The 24,331-nt window shown below is 37.5% G+C and overlaps 1 protein-coding gene across 1 annotated transcript; it reads right to left on the reverse strand.

Annotated features, from left to right (window-relative positions):
• Positions 1–255: 255 nt before the first annotated feature.
• On the reverse strand, positions 256–10,451 carry kcnk1a (potassium channel, subfamily K, member 1a). Its single transcript, XM_017484399.3, has 3 exons — positions 9,744–10,451; positions 2,139–2,534; positions 256–2,036 (listed from the first exon to the last, which is right to left on the reverse strand). Exons 1-3 carry the CDS (start codon positions 10,096–10,098, stop codon positions 1,783–1,785), a joined length of 1,005 nt encoding a protein of 334 aa, XP_017339888.1. The 5' UTR covers positions 10,099–10,451; the 3' UTR covers positions 256–1,782.
• Positions 10,452–24,331: the final 13,880 nt, after the last annotated feature.

Here is a 24,331-nt window from a genome sequence, read left to right on the forward strand (position 1 = left end):
AGGCATATTGATACACTGTCAACACACAGTACAGCTGCTACTGATCACAAGGCCTCAGTGATCCAGCAGTTCACCCAAACATGGTTATATGGCCTCGCAATGAACTCACTGTCTAGAGGGCTGTGTTTGTACACGTCTGACGTGTAGTTGATGAGTACAGTGTTTACATGACTAACAAATATAAAGACATGTATGTTTACAGTTTAGTGGAACTCTATAATAAAGATGGGTCAATCTACTGCACATGTCTTACAGTTTTAAATTTCAACACATTTTATTCATGAGGTTGAGCATTTACAAACACAAATTGATCATACCACCATACACATATGAATTTACTAGCAGTGATTCTTCAATACACTGTCTTAAAGCCTACACTTTCAGGAACTGTAACATATAAGCTGTCAGTATTGTGACAAACATTATACAGACAAATTGCAAAAAAGTTTTGTGTTTTATCCCAATCATGGGAATTATAGCTTCAAGCTAGAGTTTTCATTCATCACAATTTCACACAGTCTGTAAACCTGAAAACAGTCCTTCATTATACTTCTAATATAATGCAAAACAGTGCCCTCATGTGAATAACTACAGTACATACTACCGCTGATACAGTACGACTAATCAACTAATACAGCATGAGAACCAAACCAGTTTCACTTAACACAAATTGTACATGACCTACATATCTGACTTGTCTTTTCTGCTTTTCCAGATGTGCTTATATTTTACAGATGTGCCTACATTGCCTGATGTCAGTAAGAAGCTACCTGTGTATACTCAGGATATTAATGAACTACCTTAATGACACAGTAATAGTACAGTAGCAGTCAAATGTTTGAACACACCTAAATAAATGCTAGTTTTTCTATGATCTTAAACACATCTTATCCATAGGCTTATGCAAGAAAAAGAATTACATTTCTTAAAATATAATTAATCTTAAATCAGTGATTTGGCTATGGATGAATTCACTTACCAAAAGAAAAATTAAAAACCCAAAGTTTTCATTTAGAACATTTAGAAAAAGCAGCCAAGAAGTCCTCAGCATGTGGGAATGTTAAGGGAAGACTGAGGGAATGTGGAGTGTGTAAAGTTGTGTAGCAAGACTACAAAGAATCTAAAATATTGTACAGTTTAATTTGTTTAACACTTAATGGTCACTGTATATGTTCATACGTTATTTCATAATTTTGGTGACTTCTTATTAAATGTGAAAAATAATACAAATGAAGAAAACCTCTCTGAGTCCCAAACCTTTGACAACCTTTGCCAAACCTTTGACTGAGTGCCCAAACCTTTGACAAGGGCTTTATATGCATAATTACAGCTCAATTAAAGTTGTGGCACTGTGAACATGTATAGACACAGAGGGGGAAAAAGTGCTTCATGAAGTACCTCTATCAGTACACATTCATAGAATAATCAATGTCATTGATTTCTTATTAATGACAATCAATAGCCTAGGTACATCTCCAAATTTCCATCCCTTTTAAATCCTTTAACTTAGTATTTGATACTCTACATGTCCCTATAGATATTTAGTACCTAAAAGTTAAGGACAGATTAAAGCCTACTAACAACGCCAAGATTTTACAGGATTTATTTCCCTTCTAATAATTTATTATTACACAATGACAAGCTGGCAATACGATGACAACTACAATCATATGTCCATTTTATAAAAGTTGGCATGTAATCCAACCATTAATTCAAGTACCACTAATCTAATTCAGAAGCATTTGATCACTGACTATCTAAATCTGACTATTTCTTAGGACCTTACCTAACGACAGGAGTATCACATGCAGATATTGGGGATACGTCAGGGGAAAGGTCTGTCTTATAGTCTCTGACTGGGCCTCCTTGATCAGACATAGATGTGAAAGAGAGATGATCATGTTCCATGATTGTAAGCTGGTCTTCTGATTTCTCTTTCTTGACATAGAATATCTTCCTTAGTTTCTTCAACTGCTGAAGCTCACACAATGTCTCCAGAACCACCAGCATGGCGATTAGACCCAGTAACAGATAGACTGCAGAGAAAAGACAGACATATACAGTAAACCCTATGAATACAAAACTCATTTATTTGTGAGGCTCATTTAACTTATACTTAATTTAATTTTCACACTCACTAGTAATTCCCACTTTATAGAGATGCCTGAACTTCTGGTTGTAGCCCTCTCCTGGCACATAGTCACCCAAGCCAATGGTGCTGAGTGAGATGAAGCAGAAGTAGAAAGACTCCAGGAAGTTCCAGTCCTCCTCCATCACAGAGAAGATTACAGCAGGGATGAGGAAGAAGCAGGAGACCATGATGACGGCTAACACAAACGCATGCACACCTGTCACCAGAGACTTGGACAGACCCCAGCGGCGATGTATGAAGGCCACAGGCCGTCGAGTGCTGAACACCATGACCCTCTGCACCACTGCGGTCAGGAACAGGAGAGTGAAGGGGATCCCAACCACAGAGTAGAAGATGCAAAAGGCCTTTCCCTCATCTGACAGGGGCACAGTGTGGCCATACCCTAAAAACACAAATAAGCATAGATTCGGTCAGATACACATTTTTATGCATAGATGGTTTATACGTGTGACTACACGTGCGGTTACAGCAGCAACATTTTTATACTCACATCCATACCTCTATATTTTATTTTATTATAATATAAATATAAATATATATATATATATATATATATATATATATATAACATACACACACACAAACATAGTATCTCACAAAAGTGAGTACACCCCTCACATTTTTGTGAATATTTGATTATAACTTTTCATGTGACAGCACTGAAGAAATGACACTTTGCTACAATGTAAAAGTAGCGAGAGTACAGATTGTGTGACAGTGTAAATTTTCTGTCCCCTCAAAATAACTCAACACATAGCCATTAATCTCTAAACCACTGGCAACAAAAGTGAGTACACCCTAAGTGAAAATGTCCAAATTGGGCCCAGTGTGTCAATATTTTGTGTGGCCACCATTATTTTCCAGCACTGCCTCAACTCTCTTGAGCATGGAGTTCACCAGAGCTTCACAGGTTGCCACTGGAGTCCTCTTCCACTCCTCCATGACATCACGGAGCTGGTGGATGTTAGAGACCTTGTGCTCCTCCACCTTCCATTTGAGGATGTCCCACAGATGTTCAATAGGGTTTAGGTCTGGAGACATGCTTGGCCAGTCCATCACCTTCACCCTCAGCTTCTTTAGCAAGGCAGTGGTCGTCTTGGAGGTGTGTTTGGGATCGTTATCATGCTGGAATACTGCATACTGATCATGCTCTGCTTCAGTATGTCACAGTACATGTTGGCTCAATGGTTCCCTCAATGAATAGACGTATGAGTGCTGCCAGCATTGCTGCAGAGGTTGAAGGGGTGGGGGTCAGCCTGTCAGTGCTCAGCACTGGGGAGCTACAGTTCATTGAGGGAACCACGAATGCCAACATGTACTGTGACACACTGAAGTAGAGCATGATCCCCTCCCTTTGGAGACTGGGCCGCAGGGCAGTATTCCAGCATGATAATGACCCCAAACACAACTCCAAGATGACCACTGCCTTGCTAAAGAAGTTGAGGGTGAAGATGATGGACTAAACCCTATTGAGCATCTGTGGGGCATCCTCAAACAGAAGGTGGGGGAGCACAAGGTCTCTAACATCCACCAGCTCTGTGATGTCATGGAGGAGTGGAAGAGGACTCCAGTGGAACCTGTGAAGCTCTGGTGAACTCCATGCCCAAGAGGGTTAAGGCAGTGCTGGAAAATAATGGTGGCCACACAAAATATTGACACTTTGGGCCCAATTTGGACATTTTCACTTAGGGGTGTACTCACTTTTGTTGCCACACAGTTACTTTCACACTGCTTTTCATCTCCTCAGTCAACCGAACAAGTGTTTAAATACTGCAGAGAAGCCATTATGATGACAAGAGTAACGCTGTACATCATCTGCTTCTTTCAACTTCCCAATCTCACAACCGCCATCTTTTATTGATCCCACAAAATGACCTTAACTTTCACCTGCTCGTGTAGACACAGCGGCATCAGGCAGATTAAATTAATAATAATGCTAATAATGCTCCTCACGCTCTTCAGTAACTCAAATACATAGTGTATTCACTTCATTTAAACTCAGGGTTGCCAGATGTCACTAGAAAAATCAGTTCCAGTTTCCAAGTTTTGGTTTAATACCCCAAAACACAATATTATCAGCAGACATGGCAACACTGTACTGGGGGAACCCATCCAAAAGGAACAACTGATAAACAAACAACCTGAAAACCAATAAAATGTGCTTTGTTATAAATAAATAATGATAATGAGTCTTTATTGGGTCACATATACAGTAGAGCACAGTGAAATTGTTTTCTTCACACACACACACACACACACACACACACACACACACACACACATATACATATACATATATATATATATATAAAATAGATATTATAATAACTTCATAAAATATTAATAAAATGAGAAATGAAATAATGTTTAATTACTATGGGTTGCATTTAATATCAATTTGACATTACGCTTAGTAAGCTATTTCCTTAGAAGGCTATTAGCCTTTTTCCTAATATGGATCATGCTTTTGTTAATCTACTTTTAATTAGGACAATTATTGTTATTATTTTAACTCTACTAACAGTGACCATGAGCAGACAGCTTACATTTAACTGTTTATGACAGACCTCCTGATTAAAGCTTAAATTAAAAAAAAGATTGGGGTCTGGATCAGTTTCGGTCGAAAAAATCCTGATTGGTGCATCCCTAATGAACATCATTAAACTAAAGCACTTTGCATCCGACAGGTAAATTAACTCACCCAATCACATCCTATGTGAGATTATTCAGATATATACACAATATACACAGAGAGGTTCGAGAACTGACTCCAACCCAGAACCATGACAGTGGAAAATGTCTAATAGTGTAGCTTTAAATATATTTAAGAGGAGCAGACTTCAAAGACTGAACATTGAGGTTTATTGTATTTGTTTACAAGGTGGACAGTGTTGGCTCAAATTTAGCCTATTACCCAAAAACATTTAAAATTCAACTTAGAAGCCAATACTCACATCTACCTCTGAGCCCAGTTGGAGATAGAAAAAATACACCAGCCGTGAGTGAGAAGAAGCAAGGGTCCAGCTTTATTGTTCCATTCCACCACACAAGATCCACACCGATGAGAATTCTCAGAAGTGATTCCCATACCCTGAGCTTAAGCTCCAGTATTTATACTGTATCTACACACTAAATAACCCATATGTTTCAAGAAGACTATGATCTCACTACCAATAGGGTTAAAAAAGAGCTCATTTACCTTACTCTTATGTTCCAGAAAAGGGCTATTTCACTTACACATAGAATTGAAACCAGAGGTTTTAATTTACACATAAAATCAGAACCCAGGCATTTCTAATAACCCAGAAAATAAAAACCCTGAGTTTCTAGTTACTCAGAGGATCAGAAACCAGAATTTTCAGTTACCTTAGGGCCTCAGAAACCAGCATTTTCATTTACCTTAGGGCCTCAGAAACCAGCATTTTCATTTACCCAGAGAGTAGACCGTGGACAAGACTAAACAACCTAGAGGGATCTTGGTCTTATCTTTATCTCGAGGGGGGGCAGTTTGACCCAGCCACCCTTATAACTGGCTCTCTTCATGGTTCTCTTAAAATTAAGGCCTTCCTTGCGAGACGAGAATCTTCACCATCTGAATCATGAGTAAGTTATATTTTCCTGTATTTCTAGTTTTTATTTTCATATTTGCACTATATTTCTTATTTTATATATATTTATAATACTTGAAAAGCGGTTTACTGTACTTCCAACTTCTTAATATCATTACAGTTCTACTGTCCTGCATATCCTACTATTCTGTTTTTTATAGAGTTTCTCTATTACTATAAGATATTATTAAAGTTATTCATGTGTGTGTATGAGAAAGAGAGAGTGTGTGTGTGTATGTTGTGTCTACTTGCCCGCCCTTGACTGTACGAGCGTGTGTGTGTGTGTTTTTAGCACTCCTCAGCTCGTACACTTCTTTCGACTTTTTGACTAACAACCCATAAAGATCTTTAAAGTGTTTTACCACTTTATCCACCTCTGACTAAAACCGCTTCTGTATGTCTAGGTGCCGGTGCCCGTCGTCAGTCCCTTCTCTCTCCGTTACTGGACCTGGATCTGGATCTGGATCTGGACACTGATTACCAGCTTGTGCATCTCACGGCTGATATCATGGTGCTGCTTAACTATCTTCGCAGCACCCCCCCTAAGAATAGAGACCCGGGGTTCCCCCCTCTTCTTCGGTACAGAATCTGCCCCACGAACGTGCGTGTTGACGCCTCTACACAGTCAGAACCAGAACCCCCCTCTAGCTTCCAATCCGAGGATGATGTTGTCTTCTCTGATCCGGGCCCCGACCATTCGTCCCTCTTCTCACCTACCAGTCCGCCCGACTCTCAGTGGTCCGTTCACTTCACCCTTGCTGATTTCCCCATGTCTCCAGGACGCACCCCATTTTCTTCCCCCTCTTACTCTCCTCCAGACTACGCACCCACCCGTCCTGTGAATTACCAATAAAATTACATTTTTACTCATACTAAGTCTCCCTCATGTGTATTTCATGTCATTTTTTATCCACAACAACAGGGTAACAGTGTTTTTTCTTTTTGCTTAAAGTCTGTAAAATGAACTGAAAGTATTAAATTTAGTTTATCAGAAGGTAAATTAATGTGTCATGGCTCACACTATGTTCCTAAATTCTGTCATAATTGACCAGCAAGTTTTCTCATGCTACTTGTGTGTTATATTGTGGCACATTAATGTTACCATCTCTAAAAAAAAATAAAATAATGATAATAATAAATAAAAATAGTTTTTTTTAAAAACCTCAACTTCAACTGTGCTCCTAATTTTTGTAATTAGGTTCACAAGTGCTCCTAAAAGAAACTGTCTTGTGAATCTCCTCCTGTACACACTGTTATTGCCTTTTCTGCATAGGCCTGTACTGTTTTCATTTGGTTGCATATTGTTATATTTGATTGCATATTTTCATTCGGTTGATGGCATTTTTATTTTTACTTATCCTATATTTTGGGTACAATTTTATTTATGTTTTGCTTCTAAGAGATGATGCAATTTAAGGTCCAGTCTAATTTGATGCAAAAATTTGTACATTAGCAGGAATGTAGCAAAACATGGAGGTGAAAGCAGCGGTCTGTTTATTTAAATGTGAAAGTGCAATAAAAATATGTTATCCCTAAAATCAATGAATAATCGTGATAAATAATCATGATCTCAATATTGATCAAAATAATCGGGATTATCATTTTGGACATAATCGTGCAGCCCTAAGTACTATACAAAACTACTATAGGCAAGCTTTTTGTATTTTTATCTAATCAACATATGTTACTCATTATTTACACATAAGCACATTGAAAGGACAAAACTACAGTTTCTGACAATGTTTTTCATGTTTGTATAATAAAATCTTGACATTATAAACAGAAAAATATGACTAAGTTGTCTGATCTTGCCAAGCTTCAGCAAAACTCTGATCCTAAATATATCATGAACAGACCACATAAAGGCAGTGTAGAAGTGCTCCTCTAGCACTCTACTCTACTTCAGTTCATGTTAAATGGCAAGCTAAAGTGTTGGGGGAGGTAATATGAATGTTAGGTCAATTTAAAAAAATGTATGTGCATTTCAGAGATTTAGGCAGTTTTTATTTTCTTTTAATATGCAATACCTACTCATCTTTGACTCTTTTTTTTTTTCCTTTCTCTGAAAATCTGAAACATGATCCCTACCTCATCAACAGGATGTCAACAAGCATGACCTCTCCCATTATGCTCATGTCATCTGGAAGAAGATACCACAGTATCTAGGCCATCTTTACTAGACTCTGCAACAGCTCCTCCCTCCGGCAGCCTCAACACCCTGCTGCCCTCCACACACACCTGATCTTACTTTCAGCACAGTAAACAAACCAGATCAGAGCACTCACTCACCTTACACATATCATTATTTGCACTTACAATCACGGTGTCATCTGCTGTTGTTTACTTGTATATTCATTAGAGATGCAAGTATGCATCATGACGAACGAAAACTTTTCAGATTTGAAAAGTGCAAATCTGCACTTTGATAGCCTGATAGCTCCAGACTGCAACACACATTACACATTATACAGTTACATAGCCACATTCTAACCATTAAAAGGAGCTCTTTGTTAGCTTTCAAACAGCACCAAAGGATACGAAAATCGAGCGATTTAGCCGACTTTGGAGCTCTATCTTTTCTAGGACACCTCACATATTAAATAAAAATTATTGGGGGGGGGGGGATTTTTTATATTATATATATATATATATATATATATATATATATATATATATATATATATATATATACACACATATACACACACACACACAAAGGTTATGATAAACCTGTAGTACTTTATGTTCATAGCTATCTTTGATTTATTTAGTTTTATGCATACAAAAATGCACATTGATTTGCAATGTATATAACTCAGAAATATATATATTTTTTTAAAGAATCTTTTGTCATAATTTTTCGCCAGTCAAATTTTGTTCAAAATATTCCGAGATTCGAATCAAACTGAAATTGTGAAGCCAGGATCATGGATAAAATCGAATCGAATCTTGACCAGAGTGCAACGTTACGCACATAATATTTATGTCATAATGCTGCTACACTTCCATGCTGTTATTTAACAGTTTACATTCTGATCTTTGAACAGATATGCTAAGCATTTATGCCTTACGACACCATGTTCATCCACATTGTTCTCTGCAGTTCGTGTGTATGGTCTGTCTGCCGCGTGCCATGTCTGGGAGAATTATTTACATTCCATATGCATATACACTTAAAGTACTGTTAAATATAATGTACGTTGCACCACAGTTCTGGTGGAACAACATTTTCTTTCACTGTATGCATGTATATGGATGTCTTGAAATGAATAACGTCAATAACATCAGATGAAGTCTCACATTTTTCGTTTTAGGCATGTGTTAATCGGTCCATGTCCTTCTATCCATAGGGAGTCTACTTAGTCATGTTGTGTCATACAATAAAACCCAGCAACTATGTTGCTGCCAGGACAGTGTGTTAAGCACACCTTGATCTTGCCAATACTCAAGTTACTCAAGTCCAGGAAACAGAACACCAAGTTTTCCTTCACGCAGCCTTCAGCACACCTGCAGTGTTGCTACACGGGACACTAAAAGTGCACACTTCTGTGCTAATGCTGGAGTGTCCACAGGCCCTAGCAGTGTACCACTCACTTTGCACTGATCTGATGCCCGAGTCACTGATCATTATATCTGACTGCACTATGTGAGATTTGCAATCATTAATAAAATGTGTAACTCAAAAAAGGTGTCAAAAACCATTAGTACTCAGACCACTAGACAGACTGCCAAAACAAAATTCAGAAATGAATGAATGTTAGACATGAGTTTAACCATAACTATTCCATGTAATAAAGAGAAGGCCTTTGAAGGTGAATGGTGCTGCTGCTTGAGGCCTATTGAATAACACAACCCACTCCAAGACCTTAGATTCAAAGGCAATTTGTCTCGCGACGGTCGTCTAAGCAAACAGGAAGTGCTGTAAATATTTAATAGGATATGCTATAGCCTGTTTTTTTTATATAGTTGATGACCTGACTCACCTGTCGTGGAGAGCACTGTGCTTGCGAAAAATAGCGCCGAGGTGAAATCCCAATTCCAGTTGGTTGAGTTGTTCTTTAACACGGACACACCGTAATTACTCGCCTCCAGCGCTCTGGCCAAAAATGCCTCCAGTTTCTCCTCGGATATGCATTCATTCTCCCGCAGAAACTGCTGTTTCGCAGTACTAAGCTCTTGTCGAAGCAAGTCTTCATACGGCAATTCCACCAGAGAGAAAACGACAGCCCCAAAAACTAGATATAACACATAAGCAAGGAGCAAGAGGAGAAAATACCACGTCGATTTGTTTCCTTCGACCAGACGCGAGCACCAGTTCCCACAAAGACACTCGAGCATTTTCTGTCACCGGAGTGATGATACAAAGACAGGTAACGCTGCTTAAGGTACCGAAAGCACCGCTATATCAACCTAAAACACACTATTGTCTTTACCGCCGCGTTGACCAGATTCTTTTTGGGCTAATGTGATGTGACGCTAAGGTGATGTGAGCAGTGTCGAGTGGACTGAGCGCATGGCGTCGCTTCCTTCCACGCGTCACCTCGCTCAGGTTCAGCCCATAGGACAGGCAGGGCGCGTCTCTGTCTGCTGCTCAATCACAGCGCCGGCGTTTACTGTATACGATTAGTAACGAGTCGTTTTACACACTAAACCCGCATTACTAAGGTACAGGTCTCCGCCTTCTGGCGATGTTCAATCAGTGAACTGGCTGAACTCGTTTAACAAGATGCTGTTTGTGACTTTGAAAAGGCACGAACTGAAAAAGAGAAGCAGCAACGAATATGCGTCAGTGGGGCAGGGTTTGGTCCTTCATACCTTTTTGTTCTGCTTTATGAGTAAGCTCTTCTTGAAAGCATCATTTCTCTTGGTTTGAATAAAATCTTCTAGGCACGTTGAGGGTTTTAAAAGCAAATGGGTGGAATCGTCACTTTCAGTTTCCTGTATTGTGATCATTGTACACGAATCATTCATGTACAGTAATCACAATGATGTACAATATAGATTCATGTACAGTGATTACAATGATTCATGATGAATCTATATTGTACATCATTGTGATCACTGTACATGAATCTATATTGTACATCATTGTGATCACTGTACGTGACTCTATATTGTACATCATTGTGATCACTGTACGTGACTCTATATTGTACATCATTGTGATCACTGTATATGAATATATATTGTACATCATTGTGATCACTGTATATGAATCTATATTGTACATCACTGTGATCATCGTACGTGACTCTATATTGTACATCATTGTGATCACTATATATGAATCTATATTGTACATCACTGTGATCATCGTACGTGACTCTATATTGTACATCATTGTGATCACTGTACATGAATCTATATTGTACATCATTGTGATCACTGTACGTGACTCTATATTGTACATCATTGTGATCACTGTATATGAATCTATATTGTACATCATTGTGATCACTGTATATGAATCTATATTGTACATCACTGTGATCATCGTACGTGACTATATTGTACATCATTGTGATCACTGTATATGAATCTATATTGTACATCACTGTGATCATCGTACGTGACTCTATATTGTACATCATTGTGATCACTGTACATGAATCTATATTGTACATTATTGTGATCACTGTACATGAAACTATATTGTACATCATTGTGATCACTGTACATGAATCTACATTTTACCTCATTGTGATCACTGTACATGAGCCGTTCTATACAAGTGATGCAAATTCGGTGTAGTAATGTGTGATTTTTTTTTTTAGGCACAGATGTCGTATAGGTGCACTTCATACGGTACTATATACAATTACTAACTGTCAGCCATCTTTTGCTATGCATAATTTGACAGTCCAAACTGTACAACAATAAAGTAGGTGTGACACAAACCAGTATGTGTACACTATTATTAAACCTCCAACAATACTGTTGCACCTGTTGAAAACTCTGCTGAGTGTATCTAGTGTACTGCCTAGTGTTGAAAAAGCATTGTGCAAGAATAACAACCACACCATCTACAATTATTTGCTTAGCCTACCTAGTGGACATCTGACTATAGACGTTATGATATGCTGCTGTTGACTTTGGTTCAAATAGCAAACTGTTGGTTTCCTGCATATGTAAAATGGCACATTTTTCATTTGATCTCATTTTTTCCTCACAAACTAGTTTTCTCCTGATCTTATATGCCCATTTTAATTTCATGAAGAGTTTGTGAATGAGCTAATGAGCCAAGTGTGCTATAGCAGGGTAAACACAAAATGTGCAGCACAGAGCAAAAGTATAGAAGTATAAGACCAGAAATGTCAAATTGCGGAACCCCCTAAAACCCCCAGTGGGTGATGTACAGAAACACATGTCTCATGTATGTGTGCCTACTGCTGTAAAAATGAATAGGTCTACCTATGAGGAAGTGAAACAAAAAAAAAAGAAGAAATAACCATAACTAAGAGGAAGCAGGTGCCAACTGTAAGCCACAGAGTAATGTGATGGAACTTCATTTTTGAGAAGCAAAAAATAATTTCACTTTCTTGGATTTTGAATTTAGCTCAAATTTAGTTTTGAGTTTAGCTCAGCCATTGTGGTGGTTCATTGAATTGAACAGGAATTTAACATATGGTCTCTATCTATCCTTGGGAATACATTAGGCCTACCTTTTTGTCAGCAGTTCTCCCAAGATATTTACTTCATCATTTTAGAGTATAGGTTCCCAACCCTGGTCATGGAGATCCAGATGTTACAGGTATTTCAGTCCACTAAAGTAAACACAATTTCTGAAGCAAACTTAAGAAAATAATAATAATAATAATAATAATAATAATAACATCTTCTGCCAATGTTAATGTCCAGGTACATAGAAAAAAAATTAATAAGTAGTAATTGTGGCATGTACAAAAGTTTGTATACCCTTCCAGCTGTAAAGTCTCAGAACTTAATCAACTTATTAGTCCTTAAGTAAAGAATTGTCATTAGGAATAACAATACCAGAGCATATAAAATTTTCTGACTCTTCAAACCTTGTGCTAACACTCAACAATCATGACATTTACATTTATGGCATTTGGCAGATGCTCTTATCCAGAGCAACTTACATTTATCTAATTTATACAGCTGAGCTAAGGGCCTTAACTGGGTTAAGGGCCTTGATCAAGAGTCCAGCAGTAGCAGCTTGGCAGTGCTGGATTTTGAACTCACATCCTTCCGATCAGTAGTGCAATGTCTCAATCACTGAGCTACTACTGCAGCTAAGCAGCTCACTGAGGATCTGAAAATGTGAAGCTAATTAATGCCTACAGAGCAGGGGAAAGCTTCCAGCTCAGTCTGAAATGTTGTTAAGAAATGGCTGATAACAGGAACTGTAGAGGCCAATGCAAGATCTAGAAAACCAAGAAAACTTTCAGATAGAACTGCCCATATGCTGGGCAGAAAGGCAAAGCAAAATCCCCAAATGATAGCAACGGTGTGCAGGAAGGTTTTGATGACACCGGAGTTCTGGTGCCTGTTCTACTCTGCAGAGTTGCTTGCACAAACATGAACTGTACTGAAGAGTCATCAAAAATGTCACCAAAGTGAATGTCTGATGTCTGCAAAACAGAAAAGCCTGTGGTGTGGACTGATGAAGTAGAAAATGGAACTTGTCACAGTCCCCAAAGGTATTTGGAGAGTGAAAAAGGAGCCACATTTGATGAAAAGGACACCATTTCAAATATTAAGCATAGGGTAGATCTGTTATGCTTTGGGGTTGTATGGCAGCCGGCAGCACAGGAAACACTACAGAAGGTAGATGGAAGTATGGATTTCAGTATCTATCAGCAAATTCTGGAAGTGACTGGAAATGTGACTCAGTCAGTCTAGAAAACTGAAGCTGAAAAGAAATTGGCTTCTCCAACAGGACTATGACCCAAAACATACTTGAAAATCCATGATGAACTTCTTAAAGAAATGCAAGCTTTACCTTTTCTTAGCTGGCTAAAGCATTTGCAGTAAGAACTGACTTAGTACAGTGTCAAAACCTTTGCACATGCCGTAATAATTTGGCCAGGGGTACCCAAACGTTTCCATCCAAATTATAGCATTGCTTATTTCCTTTTCTCATCCCTAATTTTAAAAAAAAAAAAAAAAAAAAAAAAAAAAAAAAACAATCTGACTTTTCACAAACACTTCATCTAACACCAGAGGGAGCTATATGTCTAAATTAAGTAAAGTGTGAAGCTCTAAATTCGAGGTTGTTATACAGTGGATTGTGATGGAGGGGAAAAAAGAGAAACATTTCAGGAAAAATATGGGGGGGGGGCTTACAATAACCTGGTTGCACAAGTGTGCACAGCCTTATATAATTGGGGATGTGGCTATGTTCAGAATGAACCAATCACATTCAGTTTCATGTCACAAAAACCTACCAGGGAGACTGTCAAGAGACCTATAGCAGCGTTAAAGTAGCTGCAGAAATATCTCATATTCTTCACAGGTCCTCGCTATGGGCTAGGATGACTAGCTGGAAGCCCTTTCTCACAAAAAAACATACAAGCCCAAATAAATTACCCCAAATCATGTGGAAAAATGTATTATGGTCTGATGAGAACGATTCCAAAAGGTATGTTTGGTGCAAAAAAGCACATCACCAAAGGAACACCATACTCACGGTGCAGCATAGTGGTGGCAGCATCATGCTTTAGGGCTGCTTTTCTTCAGCCAGAACTGCAGGTTTTATCAAGGTGGAGGGAATCATGAATAGCTATAAATACCAGTCAATTTTAATGCAAAAAAAGAGCCCACAAAGCATACATTCAAATTAACAAAGGAATTACAACCAAAAGAAGATCAGTGTTTTTGAATGACCTAGCCAGAGCCCACACCAACCAAAAATCTGTGGGGTGACCTGAAGCAGGTTGTGCACAGGAGATGCCCCCACAATTTGACAGTCCTAGAATGGTTTTGCAAGAAAGAGTGGCAAAATTTTGTCAAGTCAAAGTGTGCCATGCTGACTCTTGCTCAAAAATAATGAGTGGTGTAATGAAATTAAAAAAAAGCTGCTTCAACAAAGTATTATTTCATAGGTGTGCACTCTAATGCAACTAGGTTATTGTAAGGTTTTTTTTTTTTCACTTTATTTTTATACTTTGCAATTGCACATTAAATGTGGGAAAAGATCTGCCATGATTTATATTAGTGTTATTCTTTTATTGCCGCTTTAACGGGGTGTGTGGACTTTTTATATCCACTGTATGTACAGATGGTATGGTATGAAACTTTCCTGAAACTTTTTGGCTTCCATAACTCAAAAGCAGGCTGAAAAATCCAGCTTAGGCTGACCAGCTACCAGCTGCCAAAAGACAAAAAAACATTTTTCCAGCTGCTAAGTTATTTTCCTTCTTCATTATTACATTACTAAATTAATCACTAAATGTTTGTGATTTTCTAATAGCCTTACTGTTACTGTGTTATTTTCTTAAAACAACTTTTCTTCAATGTAGCGTTGCTGACAGTGTAGTTACATGTAATGCTGAGATAATGCTCTTTCTGCTCTTTTTTCAGTAAACATTCAATCTCACTGGTGTGCGTTATTGCTTGTATCATAGTCTGAAAGTGCTCCTGATTAGCTGATGTAAGAATTTCCAAAAATCATTGAGTCCAAACAGGCTCATTATTTGGCCTTGTCTGAGTTTAGTTGAAGACCAGGTCTAGCATGAATATTTACTTAGGATGCATTGGTTACGGTTGATTTAATAAACGAAACAATGGCAACGTGTAAAAAAAAAAAAAAAAAAAGATGGAACTGACTAAAGCAGGAAAAAAAATGTATCACATTTAACCTAACACTGCTAGTGGACTGAGAATGTTTCTGAACTCCTGTGTTGCTCTTGTTTCAGGCATTTCTTGATAACTTTTATGAAGAAAAAAAACCAGTGTCCCATTATACAAAAATGGGTGTCCATGAACACCCACTGAGGAAGGCACGACCAATGTGGTACTGGGAAACATAGTTCCCCATGTATCTAGACTTTTGAGACACAAAATGTAAGCTATTAGCTAACTTCCTAGGCAGGCCCTGGGCAGGTAAGTAGAGACAAACAAAAATAAACCTACTACATGCCTAAAACTATATAGTCATAATTGCAACCTGAATTCCAACCCCAAGTAAGCATAACCCATACTCATTCCTACGTCCCCCAAACCATCAATCTATATATAGTGCACACATACCCACACACGGAAAACCCACCATTCCATACACACAGAGATCATCATTTACAGAATAAGTTAAATTATAGGATACAAATGGTTAGGAGAGGATACATATGATTACTGTGTCCAGTCAATTTTGAAATACATGATTGATTATTACAGATCTGTATTATGATAAAATATTTTAAAATACATGCAAAATTTAAATTCAGTAGTGCAGACATAGATTAATTGCTTAATTACATAAGAAAAGGGTTTGAGAGGACTATATTTTGTATCCTTTTAGCCTTTTCCTTTGTGCTTTCTTGCTTTGTGTTTTTTTGAAGCACTTTCTTCCCTTGTATCATTTAAGACCATGATCTAGATCATCAAAGAACACGTCTGTAGCTGTTGGTAGAGGATAAAATTCAAATACAATGAAAGACATTTTAGGGGATCGTGACATTTTGACACACTACAGAGTAGTACTATAAGGAATTTCAGTTTGTTTACACTAAATGCCCTCCTTTACATAAATAAAACCCTTCCCCCTATGCTGTGGATTCCCACTTGTCTAGATAAACATTATAACCTGGGGATTTTAAAACACAATGGAGTTGTGGAGTAAGTTTCAGTAAGATGATCAAGGTTAAGGTTACTCAATAATTGATCAGTTTGTTCAGTTTCTGATAGAACACTCTTTATATTTAAATGTCCACACTTGATTATGGTGATGCTGAAGTCTCAATAGATGATTAAAATAAAAGTTCATGATAAAATGAAACTTTTGGGATAAAACTGCAAGGCACCACTTACATACATTAATGTGTTTGTTTGTATTTGATAATGTTTCTTAAGGTAAAAGCAGCTTACCAACTGAAGAACATGTTTAAATGTTCCTCTGAACAATTCCATAAAACATTAAGGCTCTTTTCAGGGTTCCACAGCTCTCAACACTACATTTGTCTCTCTGCTACTGGCATGACACAGTAACAGATGAAAAGCCAGGGAGCTAACAGGGACTACATGTCCTATTTACAGAGAACAGACATCAACTGATTTTAATCTCATTGGACATAATGTCATGGCACATATTACAGCATCTTCCTGACTGTCCTGTAAGTCTGTAGTCTAGCCAGTTGTGTTTGGCACAGTTTGTCTGAAAGTAACCTAATGAGGGTCAATTTATGACAGATGGCTCATGCAGGACAGCAACAATATGTTGAAATTTCACTACTGCTCGCTGATCCTGTGACACTTGATCATGGTCTGTCTATATTTGCTACACATGGAAGTACCTTGATGACACAACTCTCCAAGGCAGCCTGATTATTTTTCAGGGTTCGTGTTTTGGCAAGAGTCAAACACCAACGTTTGGGCTTTCAGCTGCAGTTTTTGCACATGTCAATGACTGGGACTACATACAACACATACATACCACTGCATATGTTTCAGGTTAAGAATAAGTGCATTTTCCTGGCCCAACACAGCTCTGGGAACAAGACGGAGGTTCTGGTCCTGGCCAGAGTAGAGAAAGAGAGGGAGAGCTCCCAGATGGTGCTGGCTTCACTGTCTGCTGGACGGAAGCATCTGGAAAACCCATTACTGCCAACAAGGTCACCCCACAGGGGTGTTTAAGCTAACTTAGGCTATGCAAAGATGGCAGGAGAATGCATGCTGTAAACTCATCTGAGGAATAAGCACTGCTTTACTTTTGCTGATTTATCTCCTCTTTAGCCTCTTTTTCAAGACTGCTACATGACTGCTAAGGAAATGTTTAGAAAATGTGTATATTCAAACAGCAAATTCCATGCTGCTGACTTAAGTCAAATATTCATTTGTGTTCAGCTGTTAATTCAATTAAGCCTTCATTTTAGCACAGAAAATTGTCCTGTGTGCACTCAGACAATTATTAATATTTATTAATTAATAATATTAATATATAAGATATAAGAAATGTGGAGAGTTACACAGATAAAAACTCACTTCTGTTTTTTTAGTGAAAACTATAAAGAGTCTATAAAGAATTATGACTCTCCCATTCTCAAATGTCTAATACATTAAGACGGTTCCACACACTTCGAGAGATATGAAGCCAAGTTGTGTACTATCTCCTTATTCCATCTGCTACTGTCCTTCAGCACATTTCCGCTTATTTAAAAAATAGAGCCAGAAAGAAAGATAAAGTGAGCAAACAAGTTTGCATTTAGAGATATATAGATCTATTTCTCCCTACAACAATAATAATAATAATAATAATAATAATAATAATAATAAAATGTAATCATAATATGCAGAATAAGTGGTACGGAAAATAGATGGATGGATAATAATGATACTTTTAAACAAAAACTTCAGTTTTCCTTTTCATTGCTGAGGTTAAGCTGAGGGTTAGGTTTTGGTATATGCCTAGCATTGATTAGCAGCATTAATAATTATACATGTTTAATTATAAATGTTTATAAATGTTTAAATAATTAATAATGTCAATGAATGGTCTTCACAAGAATAATAAGACAAATGTTTGTGTTGGTTGGGAATGCTGGTTTCGCAATACTGATTTGTTTTTAAAACATCAATCTTTGCTCCCACAGAGGAAATCTAATGCACTTATCAGTCCATTAATCTCTGGTTCTAGGTGACTACATTACAGTACAAAAACAGGTGAAAAATGCTTTTAGTGTTAATTTGCTTTGTTTGTATGTGTTATATAAGAAATAAAATGGCGGGCATGATGTGATAGGATAATAATCCATGATGGGGTGTTGCGGTAGTTACTGCTACCAAAGTTGATTATTATGATTATAAGATTCAAGAATTTAACAGCACTGTAGTATAAGTTAATTTAGCTAGACTATCGTTTTATTGGTTACATAGTACTACTGAGGTGTAAGGTATGATGCATTATCTAGAAAGATAAATCCACTAAAACTAAAATGTGCCATAAATACATTCTACACTTGCTATAACAGCCACGACTTGTTTAATTTCATAGCACTGAAGCACCAACATTGCTATAATAAACTGTAATATGCCTCTGACTCTAACGTCAGTTAAGATTTCGCAGTCTTTTTGTGGCGTTTTGTTTTTTACATAAAACTACTTGAATTGGCGAAATTGCAATTGCACAAAATTGTTTTGTACAGTCTTTTGCAGCATTGTTTATTGGTAAATGAGACCTTTTAGCTTTACTTATGTTCATATCATGTGAATTGATGAGGGTTTTGGCTGAATGTGTGTTGTGATGACATCACATGATGCATCTTGGAACAAATCTTGAAAGTCGTAATTTTGAAAAATTGCAAGCTCCTACAAGTATTGCAGAGTTTGTTTAATTTAGCATTGATTTCTGAAATTGCAAAATCCTGGAGTTACTGATCAGATGACTTACCACTAACCCAGGGGACAGAATATATTCTACTACAGTATAGAGCTCTAAGATTAATATACTGTTCAAAACTCAGAAAAAAATCACTTAAGTTGTGTCCCAAATCACATACTATACACTATACACTTATACTATGCACTATACACTCTGCCGTCTAGTATATGAATTTTAGTAGTATGGTCTCAAATGGCAGTATATGCTGTTTCTCGGTCGAGGGAAAATTACGTCGTAATGTGATGGCGCTAACCATATTAAAATAGCCAAATAGAGGAGTCCAAAAAGGCCTCAAAAAAATCAAATCAACCATGAAATGAGAGACATCAAGAAAGATTGATTTTTCCTTAACTTCTTGGATTTTTCTGAAAGGCAGCATTGTGCATAGAAAAGCAGTCTTGTTGTTTCTTGGATGAACATTAATGAATATAATCATACTCATTCATTCCATCCCTCACTTGCCTTTTTTCACGTAGAATTTTTCCATATCCTTAAATGCTCCCAGGGCCCAGTCCTGCAGTCTGCAAAAGCTGGATTAATGGTAATAATTAACTATGATTGTATCTTCATTCTCTGCTTTTTGCAAGTAGTTTAAAACACATACATTTATATCTGTTGATCATCAAAAATGTTTGACATTTCTGGATCAATAAACTGTCTAGCTTTGGAGAAATGTGAAAATGCACAGATGTTCCTCTAATAGCCCTAGACCCCAAAATTGTATTACAAATGTTGATAAGTGAGTAAATATGAGGAAATGATTAATCACTTAATGACTATAGACTGGGTGATAACTGGGGAACTGATGCCAACTGGGCAGTGCAGTACTTCTGACTCTGTGAGTGATTATGGGGCAGCCTTTTCATTTTGGCTGTGGTATGATCAGAGCTAAAGAAAAAAGAGGTAATTTTATTTAAAATGAAGGTCAGTCACATGGCAGCGGACATGTCATATACGCTCAAAAACAAAAGAGCACATACTGGCTAGTGTTACTAGCCAGTATGAATCATTGATAATCAAGCCTTCATGGTGATTTCATAGTTGGTATGTTGTCAATATATTTGTATATTAGCCTTTTCAGTGTTGGACTTTTTGTATGTACAGAATTCAAACAAAATGACTTTCAGACAGGTGATGAAGTCAGTACACTCCAAAGGGGTAACTATGCAGTTTGTTTTGTAATGCAGTAAATATCATATGGTGTTTTACAATCACAACATAGAACATTATAACATGTAAACCTCAAACTTTGTCCTTAATTTCAGGAAAATCCATTTTCATGACCTCATATCCCCATTGTGCTATAGCAGGGACGTCCATCTGGTGTTACTATACTGGTCTGAGGAGGCTCATTGAAATGGAAAACGTTTTCTTTTCCACTTGGCCTCCAAAGGCTTGTTCCACTGCTGCCAAACAAATAGATTCGAATGAATATGTTAGTATATGACCTTTATACAGAGTATGGCTTTTTATGGGTCTTTGAACAGAACATACAATACAGGTCTTTTTAGTCACTTAGTTATTGGAAGTTTTTGTGATTCAATCTTCTATGTCTGATCACCTAATCTCTCCAATCGTCCAGAGAAAGAACTAACATATCAGCACATAATGGCATAAAGGAGATCGGGTTGCCTTTTGGAAGTTGGTGTTTGAGGAAAGTGTGAAGGCTTGTGCTGGACAGGAATGATGTGAATCTGATTTCTGATGTGGTCCGGAGAATCCTGTTTTAATACTGCTCCTTTCTACTGTTCTTCTGTTTCTACAGCTTTCTGGTGCTGACATAAGAATTAACGTCAGACTCAGTGCAGCTTAAGTGTTCTTGGCTTATACAGTAGCACACAGGTATCAAGAACGCCTTGTTCCTCAGGCTCTCAGGCCTTCCATTTGTTCATCCTGGGGCACAAATCAAATCAATTGAGGAAACTTAAGCCCAGTTTTTTTTTCTCCAAAACAGGAAAATAATTAAAATGTAATTCTCTTTTCTTTGAGTTCTTTCTGTGTCTCTGGAGAACACCCAGGTCCTGTGTTGTAAATCAGGATTACATATGAGTACTACTACGTGTTAAACATCTAGCTTTCTCTCGAGAAGCCCTGTTCAATTTGCAGCCAAAGTTGTTTTTCTATCATTTCAAGTGTTTATGTGATTATTATTGCACCATTATAGCAGTTAATGGTAGTCAAAGTCAAACAGTCAAAGTCAGAGCCTTTTATTTGTCATTTGCACAGCTGAAACATGGAAAACTGTTCATTGAAATTCTCGTGATAGCTCCACTTACAAATACTGGACATATATTGACATGTAACATCTACTAAGCAAAACATACAACTCCAAATACAAAATATACACAGGGCAAAAAAACCTACAGTATACAAAAATATACAAAATACACAATATATGCTCCTAATATGCTTCCTGACATGTTGGGGTATGCAAAGAAAAGAATTTCACAGTGTTGTAATGTATATGTGATCAATAAAGACTAATTATCATTATTATATACAACCCCAATTCTGAAAAAGATGGGACAGTATGGAAAATGCTAATAAAAACAATTTAAATGTACTTTGGCTTATATTTAAACAAAAAACGTATAAACACAATGTATCTGATCTTTTACCTAAACAACTGCATAGTTTTTTGAAGGTAAACATTTATTTGGAATTTGATGTATGCAACACCTTCCAAAAAGTTGGGACAGGGGCAGTTTAGGACTAATAACTGTGTGACAAGTTGAAATAAGAAGGTGATGCGAAACCGGTGGGGAAATCGTCTAATCATAGTTTATAAGGAGCCTCCATAAAAGGCCTAGTCCTCCAAGAGCAAGGATGTGTCGAGGCTCACCAATCTGCCAACAGACGTGTCAGTGAATAATCCAATACTTTGAGAACAACATTCCTCAAATACAAATCAGTAGGATTTTGAGTATTTCACCTTCTACAGTGCACAATATAATTCAGAGATTCCAATAATCCGGTAAAACCTCTGTGCGTAAAGGGCAAGGCTGAAAACCACTTCTGAATGCGCGTGATCTCCGATCCCTCAGACATCACTGTCTTAAAAACCGTCATGAGTATGTAATGGATATCCTGACATGGGTTCGGGAATACTTTGGTAAATCTTTGTCAATCAACACCATTTGCCGCTGCATCCACAGATGCAAGTTAAGGCTTTACTATTCAAAGCAGAAGCCATACATCAACACTGTCCAGAAACACCGCCGACTTCTCTGGGCTCGGTCTCATCCGAGATGGACAGTAGCACAGTGGAGTTGTGTTTTGTGGTCCGATGAGTGAACATTTCAAATAGTTTTTGGACAAAACAGCCGTTGTGTTCTCCGGGCCAAAGAGGAAAAGGACCATCCAAGCTGTTATCAGCATCAGGTCCAAAAGCCAGCATCTGTCATGGTATGGGAATGTGTCAGTGCCCATGTCATGGGTAACTTGCACATCTGTGAGGGCATCATTAATGCAGAAAGATATGTACACATTTTGGAGCAACATATGCTACCATCCAGAGCAGGACAACGCCAAACCACATTCTGCAACGATTACAAGCGCATGGCTGCATAAGCAGAGAGTGCGGGTGCTAGCATGGCCTGCCTGCAGTCCTGACCTGTCTCTGATTGAGAATGTGTGGTGCATTATGAAGCGCAAAATAAGGCAACGAAGGCCCTGTACATTGCGCAGCTGAAGAAATGCATAATGGATGAATGGGGGATATTTCCACTTGCTAAACTTAACCAACTGGTGTCTTCAGCACCCAAACACTTAATAAGTGTTATTAAAAGAAAAGGTGATGTTACACAGTGGTAAACGTCTGACTGTCCCAACTTTTTTGGAGTGTGTTGCAGTCATCAGTTTTGAAATGAGTGTATATTTTCCAAAATAAATTAAATTCACAAAGTAAAACATCAAATAATGTGTTAATAATGTGTTTTCAATATAGTGCAGGGTGAATTGAATTTTCAAATGACTCTTTTTGATTGTTTTTTGTTTGTTTGTTTTTTTGCTATGAAGTAAATAGTAATTAACTAAGCAGTGAATTATAATGGTAAAACAGTTCAATACATTTGTATGCAAACCTCACCCTTCACCAAATTGCATATTTTGTTGATTTTCAAAGTGAAAAGAAGTAAACACAGCAGCAAATTATTTTAATAAATAACATTTTCTGCAAATGTTAATGCACAGTTTCTTTATATTTGATGAACTTAAAAAGGGGGGGGGGGGGGGGATAAAAGAGTAATAGTGGTATGTGCAAAATTTTGGACACCCTACTAAGTCAGTAATTAGTAACAACCCCTTTGGCAGATATCACAGCTTGCACATGCTTTTTGTAACCAGTTAAGGGTCTTTTGGATTCTTGTTTTAGGAAATTTCAAGCACTACGTTTCTAGTTCTGAGATATTCTTGGGTCATCTTGCATTCTTAATGACATTTCGGACAGTGGAAATTGCAAGCTGGAATTTTTAGTGCTTTCCCCTGCTTTGGCATCAATTAGCTTCATTTTCATATAGTCAGCTGCTGAGAGTAGCCCATGATTCTTGGGTGTTAAGACAAGTTTTGAAGAGTCAGAGAATTTATTATGCTCTAATTATACTCAATTTCTAATGACAATTCTTGGCCTGAGTAACGAGTCCTAATGAGTCAATTAAGGCTTAAAAACTTCATTTATTTCAGAGACTTTACAACTGGAAAGGTGTCCAAACTTTTGCATATGCCAAAATTACTATTTATTCCCCTTATTTTTAATATTAATCAAATATAAAGTAGTTGTGCATTAATATTTGCAAATATGAAGAAAATCAATTAAGCAGTAAATAACTGCTTAAAGAAATCCCTATCCTAACGAGTGTGTGTGTATGTGCACGTGTGTGTGCATGTGCAGGAGGGAGGGGGTAGGAGAAAAAGAGAAATAAACTTCATATGGTTGTTGACACATAACAAGAAACTTGAATTTAGCAAAGCCGTCCCTTGAACGAGACCTTTATTTATATAGTCAGGCCAGCTGGATAC

Source organism: Ictalurus punctatus, chromosome 13 (assembly GCF_001660625.3).
Source record: "Ictalurus punctatus breed USDA103 chromosome 13, Coco_2.0, whole genome shotgun sequence".
NCBI classification, from domain to species: Eukaryota; Metazoa; Chordata; class Actinopteri; order Siluriformes; family Ictaluridae; genus Ictalurus; species Ictalurus punctatus.